The sequence below is a fragment of the Pongo abelii genome, chromosome 7 (genome assembly GCF_028885655.2).
Source record: "Pongo abelii isolate AG06213 chromosome 7, NHGRI_mPonAbe1-v2.0_pri, whole genome shotgun sequence".
Taxonomy (NCBI): domain Eukaryota; kingdom Metazoa; phylum Chordata; class Mammalia; order Primates; family Hominidae; genus Pongo; species Pongo abelii.
In genome coordinates this window covers 14,680,448-14,706,529 of record NC_071992.2, presented here as the reverse complement: position 1 = coordinate 14,706,529, position 26,082 = coordinate 14,680,448, and the positions used below count along the sequence as shown (strand labels likewise).

The 26,082-nt window shown below is 40.1% G+C and overlaps 1 protein-coding gene and 1 long non-coding RNA gene across 23 annotated transcripts in view; one reads left to right on the top strand and one right to left on the bottom strand.

The window, feature by feature from the left end:
• Positions 1 to 26,082, top strand: part of LOC129060891 (uncharacterized) — a 52,914-nt gene that overhangs the window by 413 nt on the left and 26,419 nt on the right. For 2 of the 12 annotated variants that reach the window (XR_008527756.2, XR_008527761.2), the window contains exons 2-3: positions 40 to 976; positions 7,573 to 7,630. This is a non-coding gene — a long non-coding RNA (uncharacterized LOC129060891). Of the gene's footprint in view, positions 1 to 39; positions 977 to 1,690; positions 1,827 to 4,234; positions 7,096 to 7,572; positions 7,909 to 7,989; positions 8,259 to 23,011; positions 23,165 to 26,082 lie in introns of those variants that run through there. The other 10 variants (XR_010141050.1, XR_008527760.2, XR_008527763.2 and 7 more) reach the window with 10 other exon arrangements.
• Positions 13,598 to 26,082, bottom strand: part of TRMT9B (tRNA methyltransferase 9B (putative)) — a 72,881-nt gene continuing 60,396 nt past the window's right edge. For 10 of the 11 annotated variants that reach the window (XM_054561201.2, XM_054561203.2, XM_054561202.2 and 7 more), the window contains 2 exons: positions 24,610 to 24,783; positions 13,598 to 16,546 (listed from right to left, as the gene is read on the bottom strand). In XM_054561201.2, coding sequence (XP_054417176.1) covers positions 15,510 to 16,546; positions 24,610 to 24,783 — 1,211 coding nt within the window. In that variant the 3' untranslated portion in view covers positions 13,598 to 15,509. The remainder of the gene's footprint in view (positions 16,547 to 24,609; positions 24,784 to 26,082) is intronic. The other variant, XM_054561207.2, reaches the window with a different exon arrangement.

Genomic DNA, 26,082 nt, shown 5'->3' with positions numbered 1-26,082 from the left:
AGATAATTGATGGACATTGCAGGTAACTTGTCTCTTCAGTCCACAGGACTTTAGACACAGAGGAGCTCTACTTGAAGATCTATTCTTAAAGAACTACACCTGGTCAGGCATGGTGGCTTATGCCTATAATCCCAACACTTTGATAGGCCGAGGCAGGATGACTGCTTGAGCCCAAAAGTTTGAGAACAACCTGGGAAACATGGTGAAACCCCATCACCACAAAAAAAAACTTTAAAAAGTAGCCAGCCATTGTGGTGTGTGCCTGTAGTCCCAGCTACTTGGGAGGCTGAAGCAGGAAGATTGCTTGAGTCCAGGGGTCAAGGCTACAAGTAAGCTGAGATTGCACCACTGCACTCCAGCCTCGGCAACAGAGTGAGACTCTGTCTCAACTAAAAAAAAAAGAACTACAGAACTACACCTGAGAAGACTTCTCTGTATTGGGATCTGATTTAAATAATTACATCCTGGACTTCAAACCTGGACATCTTGTACAAGTTTGAGACTTTTGGGAGGAGTTGAGAGGAGTGAGAGTATTTCACATGTGGGAGAAATAGAAATAATTTGTGGCCAGATGGTGGACTGCGATGATTTAAAATACGTCCACAGATTATTTAACATTCCTTTCAAAAGATGGTACCTAATTACCCTCCACCTGAATTTGGGCTGGTCTTAGTGACTCATTTGTAGTGAATAGAATGTAGAAGTGATTGTGTGTGATGTCAGAAACTAGGTCATAAAAGTGATGGTGTCTTCCGGCTTACTCCTACTCTTGGATGATCTGCTCTGGGGAGAGTTGTGAGCAGGCCTCCAGCCCACAGCCATGTGAGTGAGCCTTTTGAAGAGTGGATCTTCCAGGCCCAGTCAAGCCTTCAGATGACTGCAGCCCCAGCCAACATCTTGGGAGACCCTGAGTCAGAAACCCCCGCTAAGTCACTTCCAGATCCCTAAGTCTCAGGAACTGTGAAAAAAAAAAAAAGTATGTGGTTCTAAGCCCTAAGTTTGGGGCATAATTTGTTATGTTGCAATAGATAATATGTCTGATACAGTGTAACTGTGGCCCCACCCAAATCTCACCTTGAATGGTAGCTCCCATAATTCCTTCATGTTGTGGGAGGGACCCAGTGGGAGATAACTGAATCATAGGGGGGTTCCCCCATACTGTTCTCATGGTAGTGAATAAGTCTCACAAGATCTGATGGTTTTATAAAGAGAAACCGCTTTCGCTTGGTTCTCATTCTCTTCTCTTGTATGCTGCCATGTGAGACGTGCCTTTCACCTTCCACCATGATTGTGAGGCCTCCCCAGGCATGTAGAACTCTGAGTCCATTAAACCTCTTTTTTTTTTTTGGTAAATGGTCATGTCTTGGGTATGCCTCTAGCAGCAGCATGAAAATGGATTAATACAATGTCATTGCTGAAAATTTACCTCATAATATTTTCATATTTGGATGAGAAAAAAGATTTTGGATAAATCCAAGCAAACTCTTTTCATCCTAAGGTAACAGAAACAGAGTAATTTGCCTTTATTCTTGCTCCTATTTTGTCCAATATAAGCCCAGAAATGCCTTTTGTCTTTATTGTCTAATTTTTTATTGTAGAAATTTATTTATTCAATCACTATATTTAGTTTAGAGAACTTTGCTATAAACAGAACGTTCAAAATTTTTTTAAATATATATTTTCCGAATAGCTACTTTATCATGTACACTGGGCATCCCGAGGCTACAAAGATGAATGAGGTGCAGTTCTTGTCTTCATGGAATTTTACCTATTCATGGACTATTAAATAATTAAAAAACAATAATATATATTAAAGTATCAAATGACATATATCCATATATTCTAAATTGTCTATTACCCTTTTACTCCTGTCTTGTCAACTTAGCCCTTGCAAGTGAATTCTTTGCTAAATTTTACGTACATTTTATTAAAAAAATATTTTAGAGATGGAGTCTCACTATGTTACCCAGACTGGTCTTGAACTCTTCGCCTCAAGCAATCCTCCAGCCTCAGCCTTTCAAAGTCCTGGGATTATAGGTAGAGCCACCGCACCCAGCCAATTCATTTATTTAAAGTTGAATATACCACCAGGTGTGGTGGTGTACACTATAGTCCCAGCTACTCCACCTACTCAGAAGGCTTTGGCGGGAGAATCCCTTGAGCCTAGGAGTTCTGGGCTGCATTACAGCCTGGGAGGCAGAGCAAGACCCTGTCTCTTAAAAAAAAAATATATATATATATATTATATAAACACAAAAGCTCACATATCAAAGTGTGTACTCCTGAATTCACACAGTGACACACCCATGTATCCACGCAGTGACCCACCCCTGTATCCTCAATTAGATTTGGGAGCAGAACACTACCCAGCCCATATCCTGAGGAGCTGTTACTCTGCCTTCCATCGCCATACGAAAATTTTGCCAGTTTTTGAAATTTGTGAATGGAATGATATATGTGATTTTTGGTTTGGCTTCTTTCACTTAAGTTATGCTTGTGAGATTTACTTTTGCTGTTCAGGGTAGCAGTAAATTCCCATAGCTCTATTACATTAAATGATAAGAATACACTTATATAAATACACTTGTCCATTCTACTATTGATGTATAATTCGGTGATTTCCAGGTTTGGGCTATAATGAAAAGTACTGCTAGGAACATACATGTACATATCTTTTGGTAACATAGAACTCTTTTTACCTGGTCTACACTGGCAGTGGAATTGCTGGGTCTTGGCGTACTGTCTTAGATTGGACTTTTAGCTCAGCTCTGTCTCCCTCTCTGTGTCCTTGCTGTCTGGCTTTGTGGTATCTCCTATTAGTGGAGTTTCAAGTTTTTCCACCTCTTCTTCCACATCTGCAACAACATTTGATATTGTAACACTTTTTTTATTTGGGATATTCTTGAGTGTTTTATTATCTATTTCTTACCTAGGTTTTCTCCTGTGCTTGATAAGTCTGAAGGAATTACAGAGAGAGACCGTGTAAAATATAAACTGCTTCTGAGTCTTAAATAGGATGCATTAGAAGATGTAACAACTTGTTTGACAGACCCTTATTCTCCCCAAACAACCAGATTTGTCCTACCTGGTTACCAAGTTGTTAGTTACCAGTTGTTTGTTAGTTGACTAGTTAGTATCAACTACTTAGTATCAACTCAGCATCAGTCGGTTCTGTATGGATGTATAGGTATATATATAAGATATATATTTAAATATATATAAGGATATATATTTAAATATATATAAGGATATATATTTAAACGTGCTGATGGCCGGGTGTGATGTCTTACACCTGTAATCCCAGGAGGCCAAGTTGGGAGGATCGCTTGAAGCCAGGAGTTTGAGACCAGCCTGGGCAACATAGTGAGACCTCCTCTCTACAAACAAACGAAATAGCTGGGTGTAGTGGAACACACATGTAGTCCCAGCTACTCAGGAGGCTGAAGCAGGAGCATCGCTTGAGCCCGGGAGATCGAGGTTACAGTGAGCTATGATTGCATCATTGCACGCCAGCCTGGGCAACACAGCAAGACCCTGTCTCTGAAAATAATAATAATAATAATAATGATAATAATAATAATAATAATAAATTGTCCTGGGCAGATGAGGACTTCGATTCAGCATCCGGCTTTTATTCTCCAGAAGAGGGCAGCCTTGTTCCATGTTTTGTCTGTAGGCCTCCCTGCAGACACCTCCCCGCTCCTCTGTTTGTTAAAGGGCATGCTTTATTTGTTAAGCACATTACAGCCTCCTGGGCAGCCAGGTGGGAACTTGAGAGGTATTTTTTCTCTTTGTTCTTTCTGGCTCTCTAACCAGATTCTAGTTAATTCCACCTGAGGTCTGGACGTGTCCTAGTTTCATTTCTAGACCTGCTGTCCCAGCTCCCTACTGTGTCTCCCAACCTCCTGCTGCAGACCCCTCAAATCTCAGACCCTGCCCTCCCCTCCCTCACCTTCTCCCTTTTCCAGAGGAATTTTTCCAAAGCATGTGCTCCAAAACGTTCAAAGGCTCGCTAGCATTCGAAGAAATAAATACGTGTGATTAGGTTGAAGTCTAAATCCCCCGGTGGCATTCTTGGCCCCTAAGAATCAAACTGCAATCCGCTTCTCCACTTTCCTTACTTGTACTGCCCTCAAAAAACTCACATTTCCATGGAGTGAGCAGAACTAGGGTTTGAACAACTCTAGGTCTAAGTCTAAATGCAAAGCTCAATATCTTTACTTTCCATCCATAGGACCGTGGCAAGGAACTTAACCTCTATGAACCCTGGTTTTCACATCAATAGATGGGGCTCAGTGGTACCTACCCCTCATGGTTGGTGTAACAAATAAATGATGCTATGAATATAAGAGTTCCTGGCATAAAGTGACATGATAAATGGTACTATCATTGTCATCATCATCATCAATTTACTTAATTTACTCTGAGCTTCGCTTCTTCTCATTGTCCAAATTCCCTACCCTCCTACCCTACTGAGATTTCATCTTGTGAGGTCCAGCCTTGTGTCACCTCCTTTATGATAACCCTCTTCGTTCCCCAGGGTCCCAGCGTTCACTGCTACTTCTGAGCACCCTCTTTTAGAGCCAGGTAAAAATTCATTCACCCAAGTTTACCGTGAACCCCCAACAGCGCCAGCACTATGCCGGGTACTGTGGGTACTACGGTGAAAGAGGCAGACAAATCCCTGCCATGGTGACAGGTATACTCTGGCAGAGAAATATGCTTAAATAAATAAATAAATAAATATGCGCGATGAATTTCAAAAGGAAATTCACATAACTCTGGAACCACAGAGCAGGAAAATCACTTAGTGTCTCTTCTGTATTAGGGGCAGGGGCCCCAAAGGCTTACCTCGGAAAGGCACATCGAAGCTGAGATGGAAGCATGATGAAGTCAGGCCAACTGAGGAGTGGAATAATATTCTAGAAAGAGAGAACTGTGCCCATCTTATCTGTCCTGCCAATTTTAAATTCTCCAAGATCAGACACTGAATTTTTTTCCCATAAAATCTCCAACAGCACCTGGAAAGTCCCTTGCCTATAGGAATTGTTCAGAAATTGTTGAACAAAAAATGCAAAGAAATGGCAGTTTTTAAAATTGAAGTCTTTAAAATGATAGGGAAACAAGTTATTTCTGTTCCTGTGTTTTCTGTTCCTTTCTCGGGGTGGTTACATATTTTGAGTCCCAAGATGATATGGTAGTGAAAAACTCCAGTTCTTCACATACCGCCTCTTTTGGGGGCCGAGAGCTCACAAGATGGTCTGGGTGAGGGTTACTTCACGATAGCTTCTCACCCCCTGAAGCAGGAGAGTTCTTCCTGTGTGAGGTGTGCAGGTCACTTTATCCATCACACTGAAGTTCCTTCCTTAGCCAAACAAAGGAGTATAGGGTTGAGTTAGATCCCCTAAAAATCAACTTCTCTTGGAGTCATTTTATTTCATGGAACTTTGGGGTCCAACTACATTTCATTTAATGAGAAACTTTTAGTTGCCTCTAGGGTGGGGACAGTGATCTCCCATGCAGCAAGAACCAGGCCTATGGAAGTGGTCCCCCTATGCAGTTTGAAGGTGGCAGCTCCACTCACTCCATGCCAGGCATGGACACGGGAATCTTTGCCAAGCTTCCCAGGCAGGCAGGCCAGTGCTCAGGCTCAGCGCTACATCTGGGTCTATTCCAAGTCAGGTTTCTTCCACTCCTGGGCAGCGTCTGGGGGGCTCAAGTTCACTGCTGCAAACAGCTGCTGGCTAGTGGGGCTGTTCCCACTCTCCCCTCCATGCAGCAGCCTCCCTGGGTAAACCCTCTGAGGGCCCTGGCCTCTCAAAGATGGGTGGGGTTCACTTCAAAGTGGCTGCGAGTTCTCTTCTGGAGCAAAAGAGCTCTAACAGAGGTCTGCCTACCCTGATTTTTCAGGGGTGGGGTATTGGCAAGGAAGGGATATCTCTATCCCAGCTTACCATGCCCTTCATTTTCAGTTATTATGAGCTGTTTCTTTGCAAGAGAAAGAAAAACTTGTAACTGATGGTCAGATACCGTTCACTGGTGGTTTTCATTTTTACACTTGGACGATTAACCCCGAGGACCAAGCCCACATGATTAGTTTTCATCAGTATTCAAACAAAAATCTAGCAAATAAATAAAAACATATTCTTCACACCTGAGGTCTCAGAGAAGGCTGAGAGACGGGACTTGGACCTCAGGGCCTGAGAGGAGAGGTTATCTCCTAAGATGAGACTTACGATGCAGGAAGTCAATGAAGCCGGGACATGACTCTCCATTGCCAGCTGATCCCAGGAGCTGAGTGCCAACAGCCAGGGCCGGGACTCTTCCTCCCTACAATGCTGAAAGCAGGCAGGGAGTCTGTGGTGGATGGGAGAGCTCTTCTGTTGCTCATTTAGAGTAGGTCCTTTAAAATGGCAAATGATTGTTTGTTTCTGGAGGTCAGGGATGGGGTGACATGGAGGATAAAAATACTGTGGTCCCTCGATATCCATGGGGGGTTGGTTCCAGGACGCCCTCGGATACCAAATCCATGGATGCTCAAGTCCCTGATATAAAAATGATGCATAGCATTTGCATATTACTGACACACATCCTCCCTTATATATTAAATCATCTTCAGTTCTTTATAATACATCACACAGTGTAAATAGTTGTTATACTGTATTGTTTAAGGAATACTGACAAGAGAAAATGTCTGTACGTGTTACCACAGACACAATCTCCTTTTTTCAAACATTGCTTGAATCTACAGAGGTGGATCCCAGGGATCTGGAGGGATGACTGTGCTAGGTAGAAAAGTGACTGGAGCTGGAATGGCCCTAGTCAACTATCCCTCTTAACAAAAAATTGGTAGAGACATAAGGGAAAAATTGTGGATGATGCAGAATGGTTTTTTAATTGGTAAATTGTAAAGGTGTAAAACGAGTAGTGCTGTAAAATACCCTAAATGCAAAGGGCGTATGGTGAAGGAGGAGAAGATCAATGCGGAGCTGTGGGATCGGGGCATTTCTTTGAAGATGGGACCTGAGTGGGCTGCAGTGTGACAAAGATCAGGATGAATGCATACGACAGCTACCTGAAGGAGTGCAAACACAGGTATGTGTGGAGGAATGCAGAAAGAATCATATGGATCTGGTTCTTGGCTTTGCAAGTCACTCCTCGGAGTCAGTGGCTCCCAAGGTTCCTGGTATCCCAAGCATCTGCTGCTTTTCCTTGCACACACGTGCACTTGCATGGGGATTATCTTATGTGCCCTGCATCCGGGATGGGGTGGGGAGTGAAGTGTTCTGACGTTGACACTTTCCTTCTGATTTCACCCATTGAGAAAACTGTAAAACCCACTATACATCTGTTAAGTATATAATTTTAAAGCTAAATTTACGCTTAGATATTTCAAAAATAGAAAAGGAGCACGAAAATGGAAGAAGGGATGGCTTCTAAAGACAATAACTAGCAGTTTTTAAACTGGGAGGTTTCTGGCAGAGTACAAAGCACAGGACTGAGGTCTCACTGATTCTTGCCAAAAGGTCCGCACAGAGTGTATTTTATTTGTCATCGTTTTTGTCTTTCAAGCAGCCACCTGAGGGCCAAACTGATGCTCAGGGAGATGGAGTATCTTCTTCCATCACAGGTGAGGAGCCGTCAAGCTGCCCCATGCCAGGACACCATCTGCTGCAAGATTGCATCCCCTCTGAGTGGCATGAGAGCCACAGCAGGGCGGGCACAAATCCTCCCTCACTTCACACCCCCATGCTGGTAATGAGCTGACAAGCTGCAGATGGAGCAGGTCAGGAAAGAGAACAAACTTGCCTACCTCCCAAGCAACATACAAAAATGACATCCTTTCTAGATTAGGACCACATTTGCACGCATCCACTTTAGTCTAATACATCTTTATTAATCTCAAAATATGTCTTTTTGGTCAATAACATTCTTTTAATAACCATTAAAGGTAATCTATTATTAAATGGTTAATTTTGCTTCCCTTAGATAAAGATAACAGAATTCAAATACGAACTTGCCCCGTTCTGTTGAAGTGTAGTGAGAGCTGACTGTGTGAACTGAATAATGCTTGTCCTGTACAGAATGGTGAAGAAAAGCAAAGTTTTGTTCACCTGGGAACATTTTTTAAAAATACATTGATACCTAATTGAATACATATCATAAACATACAAATTACACTATTTAAAATATACTTACTACAAAAAGATCCTGAACATTATTGGTTAATGCAAATAAAACTTCTTCACATTATTATAAAAGTCAAAATATTTTACCGCAATTTGTGCTTTTAAAACTATTGCTAGCTTCCCCTAGGAAAAGTCAAAATAACTGTATATTGTAGAAAAAAGTGTTTGCACTTTTGACCCAAATACACGTATCAACACAAGAAGAGGCAAATTAACATCTAATAATTGTTTTAAATTTTCCTGAAACAAACAAACAAAACCTATTTATTCAATGAAATACATTTCTATGGTAATTGCTAATTTAATGTTTTCACGCGTGCACAAAAGAACTACTTTTTCTTGGTCACTAATGATAGCAAACACTAGATGTCTAGGAATATATATATATGTGTGTGTTATATATATATTTACATACATACATATTTAAGAGAGCATATAAAGAAAATAGGACAGTTTGCACATACATATTCAAAGCCTCTCAGAAATTCCACTTAGGTCCACATTAGTGAGCCTTAATGTATTGCCAGCGTTCTGTGTAAATAACCAGAGAAGTAAAACAAACTTTAGTAGTGGAGTCCCTCCTTGTACATTAATAGAAAATCTAGTTAGAAGTGGTATGATTAGCTCATAAGAGGTCAGGAGTTCAAGACCAGCCTGGCCAACATGGTGAAAGCTCGTGTTTACTTAAAAAAAAAATACAAAAATTAGCCAGGAGTGGTGGCATGTTCCTGTAATCCCAGCTATTCGGGAGGCTGAGGCACGAGAATTGCTTAAACCTGGGAGGCAGAGGTTGCAGTGAGCTGAGACTGCACTACTGCACTCCAGCCTGGGCGATAGAGTGAGACACTGTCTCAAAAAAAAAAACAAAACAAAAAAGAAAACAGAAAAGTGCTTATCACTTAACCAAATTCTTGCTAAGGGAATGTAAATAAAATTGTACGTTCTTCAGGGAATTCAACATCAAGGTACACTGGCTTAACTGCAATGACTCACTGGTTTTTCAATGTGGAGGTAATATTCATAGAAAAATCAATATTCCATGTGGAGAAAATGTATTTTTCCTGTGGATGTATTAATGATTAATTGGGTTGGAGTAAACTTTACTTTCTGCAGCTCTAGTATTTATTTGTCAAATGAAGATCCAATTTGACAATCAGCTCTTACAAATGGTCCATCAGATTGGTCAGATAGATTATTCTATGGCTCCAATCCCTCCCAGATAAAGTCATTGATTATCTGTGTATAATCAACCGGGGAAGACCCGCATCACAAGAGGACAGAGTATGTGATGTAACTGAAATGATTCACACCTCTGTTAATGTGTCATAGACCGTAGGATCCCTGGGGAATTAAAAAATAGGACAATTCAGCTAGAATCTTCTCTTTGATCAACTCTCTTCAGTTTCTGATTGCGCTCTCATGCTGAGCCCTTTCTATTTGCAATACAATTTCAATCCTTGGTTGGTGAGAGTTCTTTTTAAATGTTTGCACTTCAGTGTTGTGGATAACTGAGGTTGCAGATATGGAGTTTATACTATCAAAACAATCATCAAATAATCAAAATAATCATAATTCTGAGTTAGGATTGGAACAAGAGGAGTTAAGCCTTACGGTCGGTTCAGGGTCTGTTAATGCTTCTCTGATTCCCTTCCACATCCGTGGTTTTCCCATCTGCTGGACGGGTGTGTAATAACACTTACCTCATATGCCTCCTGATGGAATGAAGCCTGTATCGTGCATTTTTCTTTGGAGAAAGATTACAATTATGGCATTTGAAATCCAAGTATATATCTAGGGAATGTGGGAATTACTTGTCATTATGTAATTTCTTATGAAAGCTTTGTCTGAAATAGCAGATTGCAGAACAGAAAAAATCGGGTGCAGTTGCAGGAAATGAGACTGAAAAATAATTCAGAGTTAGTTTATGAAGGGCCTGAATGCCATCCAAAGGAGTCTGCATTTATTCTGTAAGACATATTATTTTCTGAAATATATCCCACCAAACACTTGCACTACAGGATGTTAACATGTCTAGGGCAAGCTAGATTAAGTCCAAGCTTTAGGGTAGTCCTTAAATATGCTAATATGCATCGTGATTCTCTAACGGAGGGTTGTTTGTTGTTTTTCTCAAACTAAACAATATAACTTGGTAATAGGTACACAGGGAATATGAAGAATGTTCCAGCTTGGCACCTTCAGGTCAGTTAATTCTAATACTCTGGGTACCTTCAAGATGCCAGATAGTCATTACCTTGTATCATATGTATCCAGCACACAGCAGATTGTGTATCCAGCACACAGCAGGGCTTAGTAAACAAATGGAGTGAATGAAATATCTGAATAGTCCTCAGTTGCCTTACTTATAAAATGGGAAAACAATAATATAATTGTTGAAAGTTTGAAGAGTTGGAGAAAAGTGGTCCCAGAATATTTTGCAACCAAGAACTGTTTTTTAACTCAAATCAAATTGAAACAGATTTACAAATGAAAAAAAGATAAAAGGGAAAATATGTAAGAGACTACTATTGAATTATTGTCTAGCTGTGTAATCTTTGCTTAACTTTTCCAAAGCTCATTTGGAAAGGGGATAATCACACTTATCTTGAAAGGCTCTAATACTCTGCCAAGCACATGAGCTGGGCCCAGGGGTGGGAGTACATGGTGGTGTGGTTAAGAGCAGAAGCTAGGAGCCAGACCTGGGTTTGAATCCCAGCTCTGCCTCTAACTAAATGTGTGATACCTACTATGTGTGTAACCTTAAGCAATTTAATTTCTTTCTGCCTCAGTTTTCCTCATCTGCAAAATGGGAACAATAAGTATACTTATCTTGGACGGCTGTGGTGAGGACTGCATATAAAATAATGAATGTGGCATTTAAAAAAAAAATCCTTTTATTACTCTTTTTTAACAAACAGCCCCAGGGACAGGGGACCAGGGGAAGGGGAAGGAGGGGAAGTGAGGCCCCAGCCCCACAACCTCTCCCCCACACCCCTTTCCCCCTTATATATTTATAATCTATATACAAGCCCCGGGGGTAGGAGGCAAGAAGAACTCCCTCAGCGGGGTCACAACAGGCCCCGGTGTGTGATGTTCCCCTTCCTATGTCCATGTGTTCTCATTGTTCAGTTCCCACCTATGAGTGAGAACATGTGGTGTTTGGTTTTTCATCCTTGCGATAGTTGAAGGTTGAATATTAAGAAAAGTTCACACCTATTCTCATTTCAGATTTTCTATGTAATAGGAAAGAGATGCTGAGGCCTGCCCTAATTTGTTCTTCTTAGACTGCAGCTGCTTGGCTGGTGGTTGGTTCCCATTTCCTCCTTCCTCCAAAACTGGGTGCTCACAGCTCATATTTAACATCTGCCCTCCCCCACCAAGTTCAACTACTGAGTTAGAACTTCTGTTCTCCTCCAAACTCGTATATATGTATTAATTTAATTTAAAAATCCACCAGTGCTTTTTTTTTGGCCATTAATATTCAGGGGCATTCATGTTCTTAGCTGGTTTATATTTGGATGGTTTTTTCTCTGGATTACTCTAGATTTTTGCCTATTGAATTGATGGTCATTTAAAAGACAGAGGAATTACTGGCATGTAGAATTTGGAAGGAAATAGAAAGGCAAATGAGAATTAAGAATTAGCACTATTCTGCACGGAGATCTGTGATGAGAAAAGAGAACCAAACCAAACTCCAAGATGTTTGTGTAGCTAGTTTGTTAGTTACTTTGATATGCTGGTGTCATATCATCACTATACTAGCAACTGGAAAAAATTTAAATAGGTGCTTGAATGATTCTCACTATAACATTATTTTGATTCCATCCTTTGTCCATGTTAATGCACTTTCCCCCAAATCCTTTGAAGATTCTGTGGAATTCCTCAAATAGACAGTGAGGCATCAGGAAGCCAACAAAGTTTTGTTTTGTTTTGTTTGAGATGGAGTTTCGCTCTTGTTGCCCAGGTTGGAGTGCAATGGCACAATCTCGGCTCACTGCAACCTCCGCCTCCCAGGTTCAAGCGATTCTCCTGCCTCAGCCTCCCAAGTAGCTGGGATTACAGGCATGCGCCACCAACCTGGCTAATTTTTTGTATTTAATAAAGACGGGGTTTCACCATGTTGGTCAGGCTGGTCTCAAACTCCTGACCTCAGTTGATCCACCCACCTCAGCCTCCTGAAGTGCTAGGAGTACAGGTGTGAGTCATCGCGCCCAGCTGCCAACCAAGTTTTTAAGAATCCTCCAATAACCCCCCAAACTCTCCCTTCTGTTTCAAATAGTGGGACTCTGTGCTGATGCCAGTAAGTAAAGAAGGAATAAGAAAGACACTGTGTAATCTAGTATTAATAAAGAAGTAAGTGATCAAATTACTCCAGCTAGGTCAGTAGAATCTATCATCAAGCAAGTTGAGGCCGACAGCATTCACAAATCAACTGTCTACGTTTATACTCACTGATGACTTGTGTTTCCTTTCAAGGACAAGTAAGCTTTTTAAATGATCAAGATGTTTACGTTAGTTTTGCTCTTCAATGGCTTTTTAAAAAAAATCCAAAGGCAGAAGTTAAATTTAAAAGAGCTTTCCATGTGACTTCTCCAAAGAGAGATTATCAATCACCAAGTTAAATATTTGTATACAAAATAATATCTGGATGCATAGATTCTTATGTTCATTAGATGAAGAGTAAAAGACTTATTAGTAACCATGCTTTATTTACACCCCTGTCAAACTTACATGAAAATATTTCTCTCCAAAGAACCGTTCTAGAGAACCCTTTCATACAAAGTGGTGTGTGTACATCTAAGAGGTTGCTCAGACAGTTTAGCTCAAAGGCTAAAGAGTCTAGTAAACTGAGTTCCACCACGTCATGACTTTTAAGTGGTAGGCTACCAGCAGAAAGAGAGGACTTCAAGCACAGATTTCTAGCAGCAAAGCCAGGATTAAAAACCCATGTGACAACAGGCTTCAGAGAGAGGAACAATCCATTCATAATTCAAAGGCCATCAAGCCCGAGTTGTAAGAACATTTTGACTCTGAGAATCTTTTCTTTTTACCAAGAAAATCCCTTGCAGTCATGGTTTAATGTCCTGAATTAAGAAATAAAAGAAACAGGCTGGGCGTGGTGGCTCACACCTGTAATCCCAGCACTTTGGGGGGCCGAGGCGGGTGGATCATGACGTCAGGAGATCGAGACCATCCTGGCTAATGCGGTGAAACCCCGTCTCTACTAAAAATACAAAAAACCAGCCGGGCATGGTGGTGGGTGCCTGTAGTCCCAGCTACTTGGGAGGCTGAGGCAGGAGAATGGCGTGAACCCAGGAGACGGAGCTTGCAGTGAGCCGAGATAGCGCCACTGCACTCCAGCCTGGGAGACAGAGGGAGACTCTGTCTCAAAAAAAAAAAGAGAAATAGAAGAAACCAAATTATTTTTTAATTTATACTCCACTTACATATGTTTTCAATCGTCCACTACTGCAGGACGTACACTGAACAGTACAAGTCATATGCATCATTTTCACCAGACAACCTCCTCTACCAAAATAGTGATAACACAATCTTATTTTGAAGCCAAAAGAGAGTTATAAACATCAATAGTTTTCATATGCTTTAAAAATAGTTCTTTAAGTTTGTTCAAAAGTAACATCATTATTTTAAGTTACAGCACAATCATTAAAGGAGAAAAGAACCCAAAAACAAATGAAATTTGTATTATTTTAGTTACTTTTAGTGGAAAAAATAAAACAAGATTTGGATTTTCATCCAGCATAAAGTAAAAAGATTCTTGTCAGATGTCAATTTTCTCATTAATGAACTACTTGAGACTGTATGTCTGGGTCAACTTATTTCTGCTTCTCCTGTCTCTAGACCTGTCTTAATTATATTTTTGTCTCAGGATCCATGACATAGATTTAAACAGACCCATGGGCAAATCTAAACAGTGACCACACAGTGTCCAGTCTATTTGTTTCTCTACAAAGTGACAGAAATTCAACCTTTAATCAGTAGAAGTTGATTCTACCTAAATTCCCAATATAACTAATAAAATGTAGTCACCTTCAATAAAATAAATGCCCAGATACTATTTTAAAGGATACAGCAAACCCCAGTCATACCTGTACCAAGGGTAACTATGCTGTACCTTAATTTGTTTGTTCTCAGAGCTAAAATCAGTGCTTCACCTAGATTTTCCTTTCCTAAAGAGTCCGTCAACTCAGAAGAAATGCGTAGTTCTTGATGCAGACTCATCATTAGTCAATCTTGGTCTTGGATATTCATGCTTCTAATAAGATTGGAAGAATACCACTTGGGTACTTGCATATAACTCCTAGCACCTACATACTCCACTCCTTACAAGCTAACAATGCCTTTATTATTATTATTATTTTGAGACAGTCTTGCTATGTTGCCCAGGCTGCAGTGCAGTGGTGCAATCATAATTCACTGCAGCCTTGAATTCCTGGGCTCACGTGATCCTCCTGCCTCAGTCTCTTGAGTAGCTTGGACGACAGGCATGCACCACCACACCTGGCTAATTTTTTATAGTGATGGGGTCTTGCTATATTGCCCAGGCTATTCTTGAACTCCTGGGTTCAAGTGATCCTTCTGCCTCGGCCTCCCAAAGTGCTAGGATTACAGGCATGAGCCACCACGCTCAGCCTAACAGCGCCTTTAAAAACCTCCTGGGCTACATTGAAAACCTTGTTATCACATGTCAACTTATTTTGAAGCAAGTTTGCTTATAATTTAGAAAAGTCCTTGTAACACTTCTTGGTTCTCTCCACTGTCACTCAGTTTTCTGAAAACTTTAAGTAGAAGCAAGGCCTTGGCAACAAGATAACTCATCGCATGGTTCAATGTGTATCTGTGCAATGGATCAAATTTACCTATTATCTTGCACACTGCTCTCAATTATAACCTGAGAACCAGAAATTATCCCCTCACTTTATAAAAATACTGTTTTAAAAGATTATTTAACAGCATAATCTTTTTAAATCGATGTTTAATACTGAAAAACACTATACATGTATTTTATCTCTCTGGGGTTAAAAAAAAAAATCTGAGCTGTACTGAAGGGCATTTTCTGTTGCTCCTTCAGATCTTTTATATTAACATTTAAGCACAAATACCCTTTGTCAAGTGCTTTCAGTGCCAGGATCTGTGCTTATTCAAAGATAAAAACAAAAACAACCAAATAACTAATAGTCTCTGCAGACCAAAGCATAAATGGATTAACAAATAACACTGAATGCAAATTCAGGTAACCATATCAAACCAAGAGAAAAGAATGTGGCTCATCTTTTGGAGGAGTTGTCTAAAAGGTTCCAATCAATCACAACTTCCCTTTTTCTCTGCAATGATACACCAGTTACCATGATCATTCCCAGAACTCAGGATACGGAGCTCTGACACATTCTCCTTGAGCAGACTGCAGAGCTCCCCTTCTCGAAACACGTGGTAGTAGCGCATAAAGGCTGAGGAGTCCAAAATATCAGGCTGTGGATCTTCCACAGACATTGTATCATCTGGGTTGGAATCTGTGGAATCGACTGCAGAAATCCTTCTCAATATTTTACTAGCAGAAGGATTATCATCTTCTAAGTTACCTGCATCCACACAATTCACACCGGTATTAGTGCTATCCAGAAAATTTCCCCCTCCATTTCTTCTCATTTCTCCTTGATGGCCTCCATTTAAATGATTCAGGGTACTTGGTGCTCTCAGCCACTCCAAGTGTTTTCCAGAAGAAGATTCCACAAACACTTCCTCATCTAGGCTTTGCTCTTTTGTTGAAAATGGCTCTTGGTGATCAAAGTCTAAACTAGAGTGTCTGGAAGGCTGGATTGTTACAGTGCTATTGGCCCAAACTTCTGTGTTTTTCAAGGGTCTTACTCTTTCAATTTGCTTCCTCAGAGTCGATTCATCCAAAGATCTGGAGAAAAACCAGGAACGAAACGATTTTCCTAATGTGCTGTAGAATCCATATTCTTCCTCGCCTTCCTTAGAAATATTTGCAAAACAGGTTCTTGCCATAGCAGGTTCATAGTCCACACTGTGGGACCGTTTTGAACCACACTGCTCTTTAAAACAAACAGAACAGCTACACTCAGAGCAAGGAGGATGGTAGGGATGGCCTCTTTCTGGGTGTCCACTCTGCCTCTTCCTCCCAGACTGGCTGGACTCTGAGAAGAGCTGGGAACACAGGGCCCTGTTCCATGGAACAAGCACGTCTTGCTTCTCAAAGCGACGGTTCTTTTGTTCCATTGCCCAAACATATATCATCAGCTGGCCTCCAGGAACTAAGACCCTGGCCATTTCTTTTATTGCTCTGATTCTTCTTTGTTTTGTAGAAAAATGATGTATGACTGAAAAAGACAAAACTGGATCTCAGTGTGTATGCGCACACATAAACCCACACACGTATACACTGGTGTTTACCATATAACAATGATGAAATTTTGACATCTAATAAAACCTTCTTATTTCCTCCATGGCAACGATGATGACAGAAATAGCACAGGCCTGATTTTAGGAGAAACATAAATTTTAGCTTTGGCTCCTGCACTTTAATATTAGATGGCTGATCTTGGGCAAGATATTTAAGTTATACAGATTTTAAGTTTCTTCCTCTGTAATAAGAAGTCTAGAGTCCATAAATCCATAAAGTCTCTTCAAGTTCCAAAATACTACGGATTTTTTTCAACCAGAAGAATGGTCAATGTGAATTACTAAAATTTGAAAGGGATATTAAATGTTCCCTTTGAATTCTATGAGGTAATTCATTGTTTTAATGAATAATTTGTACTTCTAAAGTAATAGCTGAGAAGTAGAGAAATATGTTAAAGATTGTTTCTCTGTCTAGATAATGCAAAGATCAGCAGCTCACGCCAAGTCCAATTGATTGCTTATAATAAGATACAAAATAGTTGTGTCTATTAAAAAATCCATCTATAGGTCATCACTTCACTTCCAATTTCTGCAAAGCCAAAATGAGCTTCAAGTAAGACTGCCTTTATCAAGTCATAAGTGTGTTATTAGGCATAATTTTATCCACCAATAGACAGAAAGTGCTAGTCTGTTAGTTCTTGAGGGAGTGTAATCACAGTACTGTGTCAAGAGAAAACTTCAAATTGTTTTTCCCCACACAGACCCACCAATACATCAGGGAGGAAGTTAATTTCAAGCAAAGTTGGAAGACTCTTGTTTTGATATGAGCTGTGAGGGCAGAGACAGAGCCCGAAAGGGTTGCTCTAAGGGTCAAAATAATCCAACTGTTAGTAGATCTTTGTAGTTTACCTGCCACAGAGACATATTAAATATCAAAAATGGGGTTTGTGTACAGATCAAACTAGTAAAGAAATATCACTCAACAGATACATTTTGTATCGTTACCAATCAAGTTTTCATTCCTATCAACAGCACACAAACCTTGGTATCTCTACCATGCAGCAATGTAAGAAAGCCAGAGGTGTGAGGGTGAAATGGGTTTGAAGAACAACACACCAGTGTATTTCATTCTAGATCTTTCGGTAACTAGTTTTGTGATCTTTGACCAATCACTCTCTTCCTGGCCTCAGACTGCCGCCACCCACTCCCCAAAAGAAGAGTCCTTTAATGTGGCTCATTTGAAAGCACACCTTTCTAGAAGTAGAGTCCTGATTACTAAGCTAAGGAGGTATAGCAGTCAGGACTGAGAAAGACTCAATCCACTGCTAATGCTCACATTTATCCGTGGTTACTAAGAGCCATTAATATCTCCCGTGCTGCGTGCAGTGGCTCATGCCAGTAATCCCAGCACTTTGGGAGGCTGAGGTGGGCGGATCACTTGAGGCCAGGAGTTTGAGACCAGCCTGGGCAACATGGCAAAACCCCATCTCTACAAAAAATACAAAAAAATTAACTGGGTGCAGTGGTGTGTGCCTGCAGTTCCAGCTACTCAGGAGGCTGAAGTGGGAGGATCATTTGAGCCGGGGAGGTCGAGGTTGTAGTGGGCTATGATCATGCCACTGCAGTCCAGTCTGGCCAACAGAGTGAGACGCTGTCTCAAATATATACACACACACACATATATATATATATATACACACACACACGTATATATGTATGTATGTATCTCCCATATGTATGTATCTCCCATAACTTGCACCTAATTCACTTTAGAGCTTCTTCTATGGATGTATTTTCTAAATACAATCCTTCTTCATTATTCATGGATTCTGTATTTGCCAATTTGCCCACTTGATAATCAATTGCCCCCAAATCAATACTCCCCAAATTGTAATCCCCCAAATCAGTACTCCCAGACTTTCACGGTCATTCACTGATGAATGCAGAGGGGCAACTTGAGCCTCTCAATGCACATATTCCCAGCTGAGATGAAACAAAGCAATGTTCTTCCTTCTTATTTCAACTCTAATACTGTAAACAAGGGTTCTTTTTGTGATCTATTTTGTGCCACATTTTCTGCATGTTTGTGCTTCTTGTTGGTGATTTTGTTATTTGAAATCGCCTGCAAACATAATGTTGAGGTATTATCTAGTGCTTCTATGACTTGGAAGACTGTGATGTGCCTTACAGAGAAAATATGAGTTAGATAATTTCGTTCAGGCATGAGTTGCAGTGCTGTTGGCATGAGTTTAAGATGAAATAAACTGTCTTTAAACAGAAACACACATAAAACAAGGCAATATATTGTTCAGCTGACAAAAATGTTGTGACCAGAGGCTCACAGAAACCCAATCCTGTATGCCGCTTGGGATTCTATATTCCACTGAATGTATTAATTCAGTGTTCACAGAGAGTTTATAGAACATTACTACTGTAGATAATGATAATTGACTGTATTTTTTGGGGGGTGGTATAAGACCAATTAAAAAAACCATTAAAATGGGACTATTTTAATAAAATGGTCTCGTTTTAGTAGACTCATACGTCAACATTCAGAATTTTATTGGGCTTCAAAGTAGGTTTTTTTCTTTGTTGGTTTTTTTTTTTTTTTTTTTTTTTTGAGACAGGGTCTTGCTCTGTCACCCAGGATGTAGTGGCTCCATCTCAGCTTGCTGCAGCCTCTGCCTTCTGAGTTCAGGTGATTCTCCTCTCTCAGCCTCCTGAGTAGCTGGGACCACAGGTGTATATCACCACACCCAGCTAATTTTTGTATTTTTTGTAGAGATGGAGTTTTGCCATGTTGCCCAGGCTGGTATCGAATTCCTGGGCTCAAGCCATCCTCCTGCCTCAGCCTCCCAAAGTGTTGGGATTACAGGCGTGAACCACCACGCCTGGCCAAGTTTTATTTTATTTTATTTTTTTTAAGAAAGTCCTTATTTATTCATTTATTAATGCCTAAGTGACCATTCCTTTCTAATCAGATGTAATAGCATAATTTCACCCAGGAATATCAGTCTTTTATATTATGTTTTATATTTATATTTAAAGTGTAATAAGTAACAGCCTTTAAGACAAATGTTCTTAAGAAAAAATAGGTGGCCGCAGATGGTGGCTCACATCTGTAATTCCAGCACTTTGAGGGGCTGAGGTGGGTGGATCACTTGAGCTCAGGAGTTCAAGACCAGCCTGGGCAACACAGTGAAACCCCATCTCTACCAAAAAAAATTAAAAATAAAAAAAAATTAGCTGGGTGTGGTGGTGCGTGTCTGTGGTCCAAGCTACTCAGGAAGCTGATGTGAGAGGATCACTTGAGCCCAGGAGGCAGAGGTTGAAGTGAGCTGAGATCACGCCACTGTACTCCGACCTGGGTGACAGAGTAAGACCCTGTCTCAAAAAAAAAAAAAAAAAAAAGCCTACAAATGATTACTTCATTACATATTAAATGTATTAGACATGTATACATATACATGCTCTATTAAGAAACATTGTAAATATATCTAAAATGAGAAGTAAGAATATATTTATCTGAAATATCAATGTCTGGAAACTATATTTAATTTTTAAAAGTCCCTTTTCTTTAAAAAATCATAATCACGGCTTGTAAAGGCAAAAGTAGTACTCAATATATGTATCTTAAAGCAATATTTTCCTGCTGAGAGCCCAGACAGTAGGTAGGTTGAATTCAATTACTGGATTCCAGATGAGGAGAAGTTACACATGATTTCCTTTAATATCTTGTTATATCTTGATATTTTATCATTTATTGACATTTAACTTTTCAAGTCTCGCCTCTCTAACCTTCAGCATTCAGAATCTACAGGTTTACTGTAAAGCAGGCTTTTTTTAAATATCAGTACTATTGATATTTTGGGCTAGATAATTCGTTTTTTGTTTTTTGTTTGTTTGTTTGTTTTTTAAACGGAGTCTTGCTCTGTCGCCCAGGCTGGGGTGCAGTGGTATGACTTGGCTCACTGCAACCTCCGCCTCCCGGGTTCAAGCAATTCTCCTTTCTCAGCCTCCCAAGTAGCTGAGCCTCAGGCATGCGCCACCATGCCTGGCTAATTTTGTATTTTTAGGAGAGATGGGGTTTCACCATATTGGCCAGGCTGGTCTCAAACTCCTGACCTCGTGATCCGCCAGCCTTGGCCTCCCAAAGTGGGTAATTCTTTATTGTGGGAGCCCACTTTCTAGATGACATTATACATACACACATACACACATCCAGTTGTGACAATTAAAAATGTCTCCAGACATTGCCCATGTCCCCTGGGGAAAGGGGGAAGGAGCAATATAACCCCCAGTTGAGAAGCACTAGCCTGAAGGGCATTGTTGATTGCTGCTATGTTAATACGCCACCACTTTTCCCTAGGATGTTTATCAGACTATTCCAAAGGTAAGTACAACAATGTTTCTTTTTCCAATCTGCCAGCAAATGAAGGTATAACCAGGTATGATGCTTATCTCACATTATTATTAAAAGATGTGGAAAAGCAAATATATATATACATATATATTTCTTCCTGTTAAGCAAGAAGTGCCAACATACAGAATTTTAAATAGAGAAGTAAATATATAGGGACATAAGAGAGACAGTCTATTGAAATTTCTCATCGTATACTTCCTTTTATATATATTATTTATATTTATATATATATTTCTCATAATATAGGTCCTTATCTATGTAATATAATATGAGAAATTTCAATAGACATGTCTCTTATACCTCATCTAGTTATATAAACACACATATATATTTTATATATATAAATATACATTTCATATTTATATTTATATATGTTTTTATATATACATGATTTTTAGGGACAAGGTCTCATTATGTTGCCCAGGCTGGACTCAAACTCCTGGACTCAAACAATCCTCTCACCCCAGCCTCCCAAAGTAGCCGGGACTTCAGGTGCCCGCCACCATGCCTGGCTACCATAATATAGTTCTAAGTGTGAAATTGAACTGAAAATAACCACATCACATTAATTCATAGTTACAGATCATAAAAACGCATACTGTTTTTCCACTCAAGGAAGCATTTTTAATTCGAAGATGGTAACTAGGTGTGCTCCATTTTCTCTGAGGGCAAGGCATGAGATGTAAACTGAAAATAGAGAGGACTTAGCCAGATATGCATGGAGTGTTTCCCAAGCATAGGAAAGCTGGTCTATATCCCCTTCCTTCACCAGTGGCTCAGTGGCATCGTCTGGATGTAGGTGGCCTTGCAGACTAAAACGAACTTAGCCTGGGCATGGTGGCTCATGCCTGTAATCACCACACTTTGGGAGGCCAAGGCAGGTGGATTTGTTGAGCCCGGGAGTTCAAGGCCAGCCTGGACAATATGGCAACCCCATCTCTACAAAAAAATTAGAAAAAAATTAGCCAGACATGGTGGTGTGTGCCTGTAGTCCCAGCTACTTGGGAGGCTGAGGCAGGAGGATAACCTGAGCCCAGGCGGTTGAGGCTGCCACTGCACTCCAGCCAGGGTGACAAGAGTGAGACCAATAAAAAAATTGGTCTCACTTTACGCTAAACCTGCGGATTCTAAATGCTGAAGGTTAGAGAGGCGAGGCATGTACACTTGAAAAGTTAAATGTCATCAAATGATAAAATATCAAGACGTAACAAGACATCTCAAAAAAATTTGTCTCAAAAAATAAAAAATAAAAATAAAAAATTCTTGAACCACTAAAAAAATCCAATAACAATTTGAAGGTTTAAATAGTTAAAAAAAAAATAATAAAATGAGTGTAGACAAAAGAAGAGCAAAGAGTCCACACATTTCTTTGACTTTCTATTTTATTTTATTTATTTATTTATTTATTTATTTATTTATTTTTTGAGATGGAGTCTCACTCTGTTGCTTAGGCTGGAGTGCAGTGGCATGATCTCGGCTCACTGCAACCTCTTCCTTCCAGGTTCAAGCAGTGCCCTGCCTCAGCCTCCCGAGTGGCTGGATTACAAACGCTCGCCACCACGCCCAGCTAATTTTTGTCTTTTTAGTAGAGATGGCATTTCACCATCTTGGCCAGGCTGGTCTTGAACTCCTGACCTTGTGATCCACCCGCCTTGGCCTCCCAAAGTGCTAGGATTACAGGCGTGAGTCACTGCGCCCGGCTCATTTCTTTGACCTTTCTCCAATTTCTAGTTAAGTGGAATGACCAAGCCAAAACCTTTTTCCACTAAAGATTCAAAGCATTGTATAGTGTTGCTTAATTCAACAAGGTTTTTTCCTGGTTATAGACTGAATGTTTGTGGCCTCCAAGACCCATATGTTGAAGCCCTAACCCCCAGTATGAAGGTATTAGGAGGTCAGAACTTTAGGAGGTTTAGATGAAGTTGTGAGAGTGGGCCCCCATTATGGGATTAATGGCCTATTTATAAGAAGAGACCAGAGAGCTTGCTCTATCTCTCTCTTTCTCCCCTTCTCCTTCCAGTCTCCTGCCACACTCCACGTGATGATACAGCAAGAATTAAGCCATCTGCAAGCTGGTAGGAGGGTCCCTTACCAGAACCTTACCCTGCTGGCACCCTGATCTGAGATGTCCAGCCTCCAGAACTGTGAGAAATAAATGTCTGTTGTTTAAGCCAAGTCTATGGTATTTTGCTATAGCAGGCTGCAAAGGCTAAGACAATCCTCTTAATGCTTACAACCAAAATGGATCTAACAGTTTCAACTGCAAATGAGACTATCAGAGAGCAAGTTTCCATGGCAACCATCTCTTGCCAGTCTTTACTAGTTCCAAGGTTATGGCTTCCAGGTCTGCCTCCCTTCACCATATGAAGAAATAGTCCCCACCTAATGTTGGATAAATCAATCTTTTATCTATTTTAGGAAAAGAGCAAATCATCTTATTCTAAAATTTTGTCATGAATAACTCCATTTTATAAAAGATCATCTTTCTTGGATAAAACTTGTTATTCAAATAGGTTTTTTTTTTGAGATGAGTCTCACTCTTGTCATCCAGGCTGGAGTGCAGCGGCGTGATCTCAGCTCACTGCAACCTCCGCCTTCCAGGTTCAAGCGATTCTCCTGCCTCAGCCTCCTGAGTAGCTGGGACTACAGGCGCTTGCACCATGCCCGGCTAATTTTTGTATTTTTAGTAGAGATGGGGTTTCACCATGTTGGTCAGGCTGGTCTTGATCTCCTGACCTCATGATCCACCCACTTCGGCCTCCCAAAGGGCTGGGATTACAGGTGTGAGCCACTGCACCCGGCCAAATAGGTTGATTTTTAAGAGTGTATTGGGACAAGAAATTTGCTTTGCAAAATATTTTTCCATTGCAAAACAAACAAAAAAAACCTTGTCACAGGATTCCATTAAATATCAAGTTTCCCTGCATATTTAAATATGGCAGGTGTCATGTATTCCTTACCTGCATGTATTTCAGGCATGGATTTTTTTCCCCCATTTTTTGGCATGTGTGTTTTCTGGTCACACTTGTTGGGAGGATATGAGAAACACATTCCCTAGACTCATGAACGATCTCTGGCAGTAAATGAGCAGAGTGGCATTATAAAAACAATGCAATCCAAGACCAGATGGGACCTATCTTCTCCATGAACTTGAGTACCAGTGAGTGGCAGATTGGTCCAGGTGAAATTAGGTGTGTTAGCCCTAGAATTCTCTGTTAACAAAGGCCACTATTTTGGCCTAAAAAATGGTAATATAACTTCTAAATATCTACTTTGCTTTGGATTAATCTGGCTTCATTTAAATATAATGAAGTGCTATTTTCAATGAGTAAGATTCCTCTAATCCTTTCTTACTCATAAATAAAAGAAATTGGAATGAACCATAAAAAAACTGCAATAACAATTTGAAGGTTTAAATAGTTAAAACAATCATATGTGCCATAAATACATTTTGGAGTTGAGTCAAATCACTCAAGTAGTTAAAACAATTTTTTTAAATTAGATAAAATAAATTACATTGACATTTCTACACAGAACGGATGTTGAGTCATGAGAACGGACTAAACCACGTCAATTATTCTCATGGCAAAGGGTGAATGTGTGATCCGGCTGCCTTACCTCCTATGGAGATGATGGCATCAAAGCCCTCATCCCTAAAGGGGAGATTAAGGTTGTCACATACCAAGGCTTCACATCCTCTATTCCGGGCAATCTCTACCAGTGGCCCACAGTAGTCACAGCCCACGGTATGTACCTGGCTGTTCACTTTAAGATACTTTCCAGTCCCACAACCTGTAAGAGAAAAACCTGCGTTACACGCTATCCTCAATGGAAAGTGTGAAATAGTTCATTTGTCTCATAACAAGAAATATAATTAACCTTTTATTTATTTTTTTTTTTTTTTTGAGACAGAGTCTCGCTCAGTCACCCAGCCTGGAGTACAGTGGCGCAATCTCGGCTCACTGCAACCTCCGCCTCATGGGTTCAAGCAATTCTCTTGCCTTAGCCTCCCGAGTAGGTGGGATCATAGGTGCGTGCCACCATGACTGGCTAATTTTGTATTTTTAGTAGAGATGGCTTTCTCCATGTTGGTCAGGTTGCTCTTGAACTCGCAACCTCAGGTGATCCGCCTGCCTTGGCCTCCCAAAGTTCTGGGATTACAGCTGTGAGCCACTGCACCTGGCCAACTTTTTTTTTTTTTTTAACTAACCAAGACAGAATACAACATGGTGTGAAGGTATTCACAAAAGCAAAAGAAAAGCCTTCAGCGAATACTTACATATTCTCATATAGAAGACAGAAAGGCAGTAGGAAAAAAATAACATTTATTGAATATTTAATGAGGTAATGTCCACAGGGGTCAGTACACTGGCGCAACCAAGGCATGTTAGCTGGTCCACGGCAAGAAAGATAGTTCGAGTATCCCAGAGACCGTGTGTAGCCTCTAAGCTCACATCCATATTTCATTGTGTATATACGCATGTTACGGCCTTTATTTTCCTGTTGTCTCTGCAAAGATCCTTGCCACTTGCTGACTGCAAAACAAACAACTGTCAACAACTTTTCAATTATTTATACACTAAAACGTGCCTTTCAAATTTTTAAAATTTGAACTTGAATTAGAAAAGAATTTTTAACACTGTTTTTATCCAATCTCTATTCATTGCTACATTTAAAATGATCTCTATGGGTCCAGTATACAACTCAGATTATAAAAACTACTTTTTTTCTTAAATAGACGACTTTTGATGTTCACTTTCCAGTAGCAGAGACCTAAGTAATTCAGGATTTACAAAGCCCAAAGATTTAGATCTTTGAGGTCTTACTGAGTTATGATTGAAGAAGGTAGTAACATGAATGAATAACCACCTTGAAACAAAGCCTTCTACAATCTAATACTTAGTATTATATTCTATCACAGATATATAATCTAATTCCTTTCCAGAAATATTAAAAGAAATCATTAGCGCCTATATTTGTACCTATTGGCATTACCTATAAAATTTTTCTACCTGAAAAAATATCTATCACTATTCAAAGATGATTAGTTTGCTGCTTCTGAAATACATCTGGACACTAATAACCCCTCCT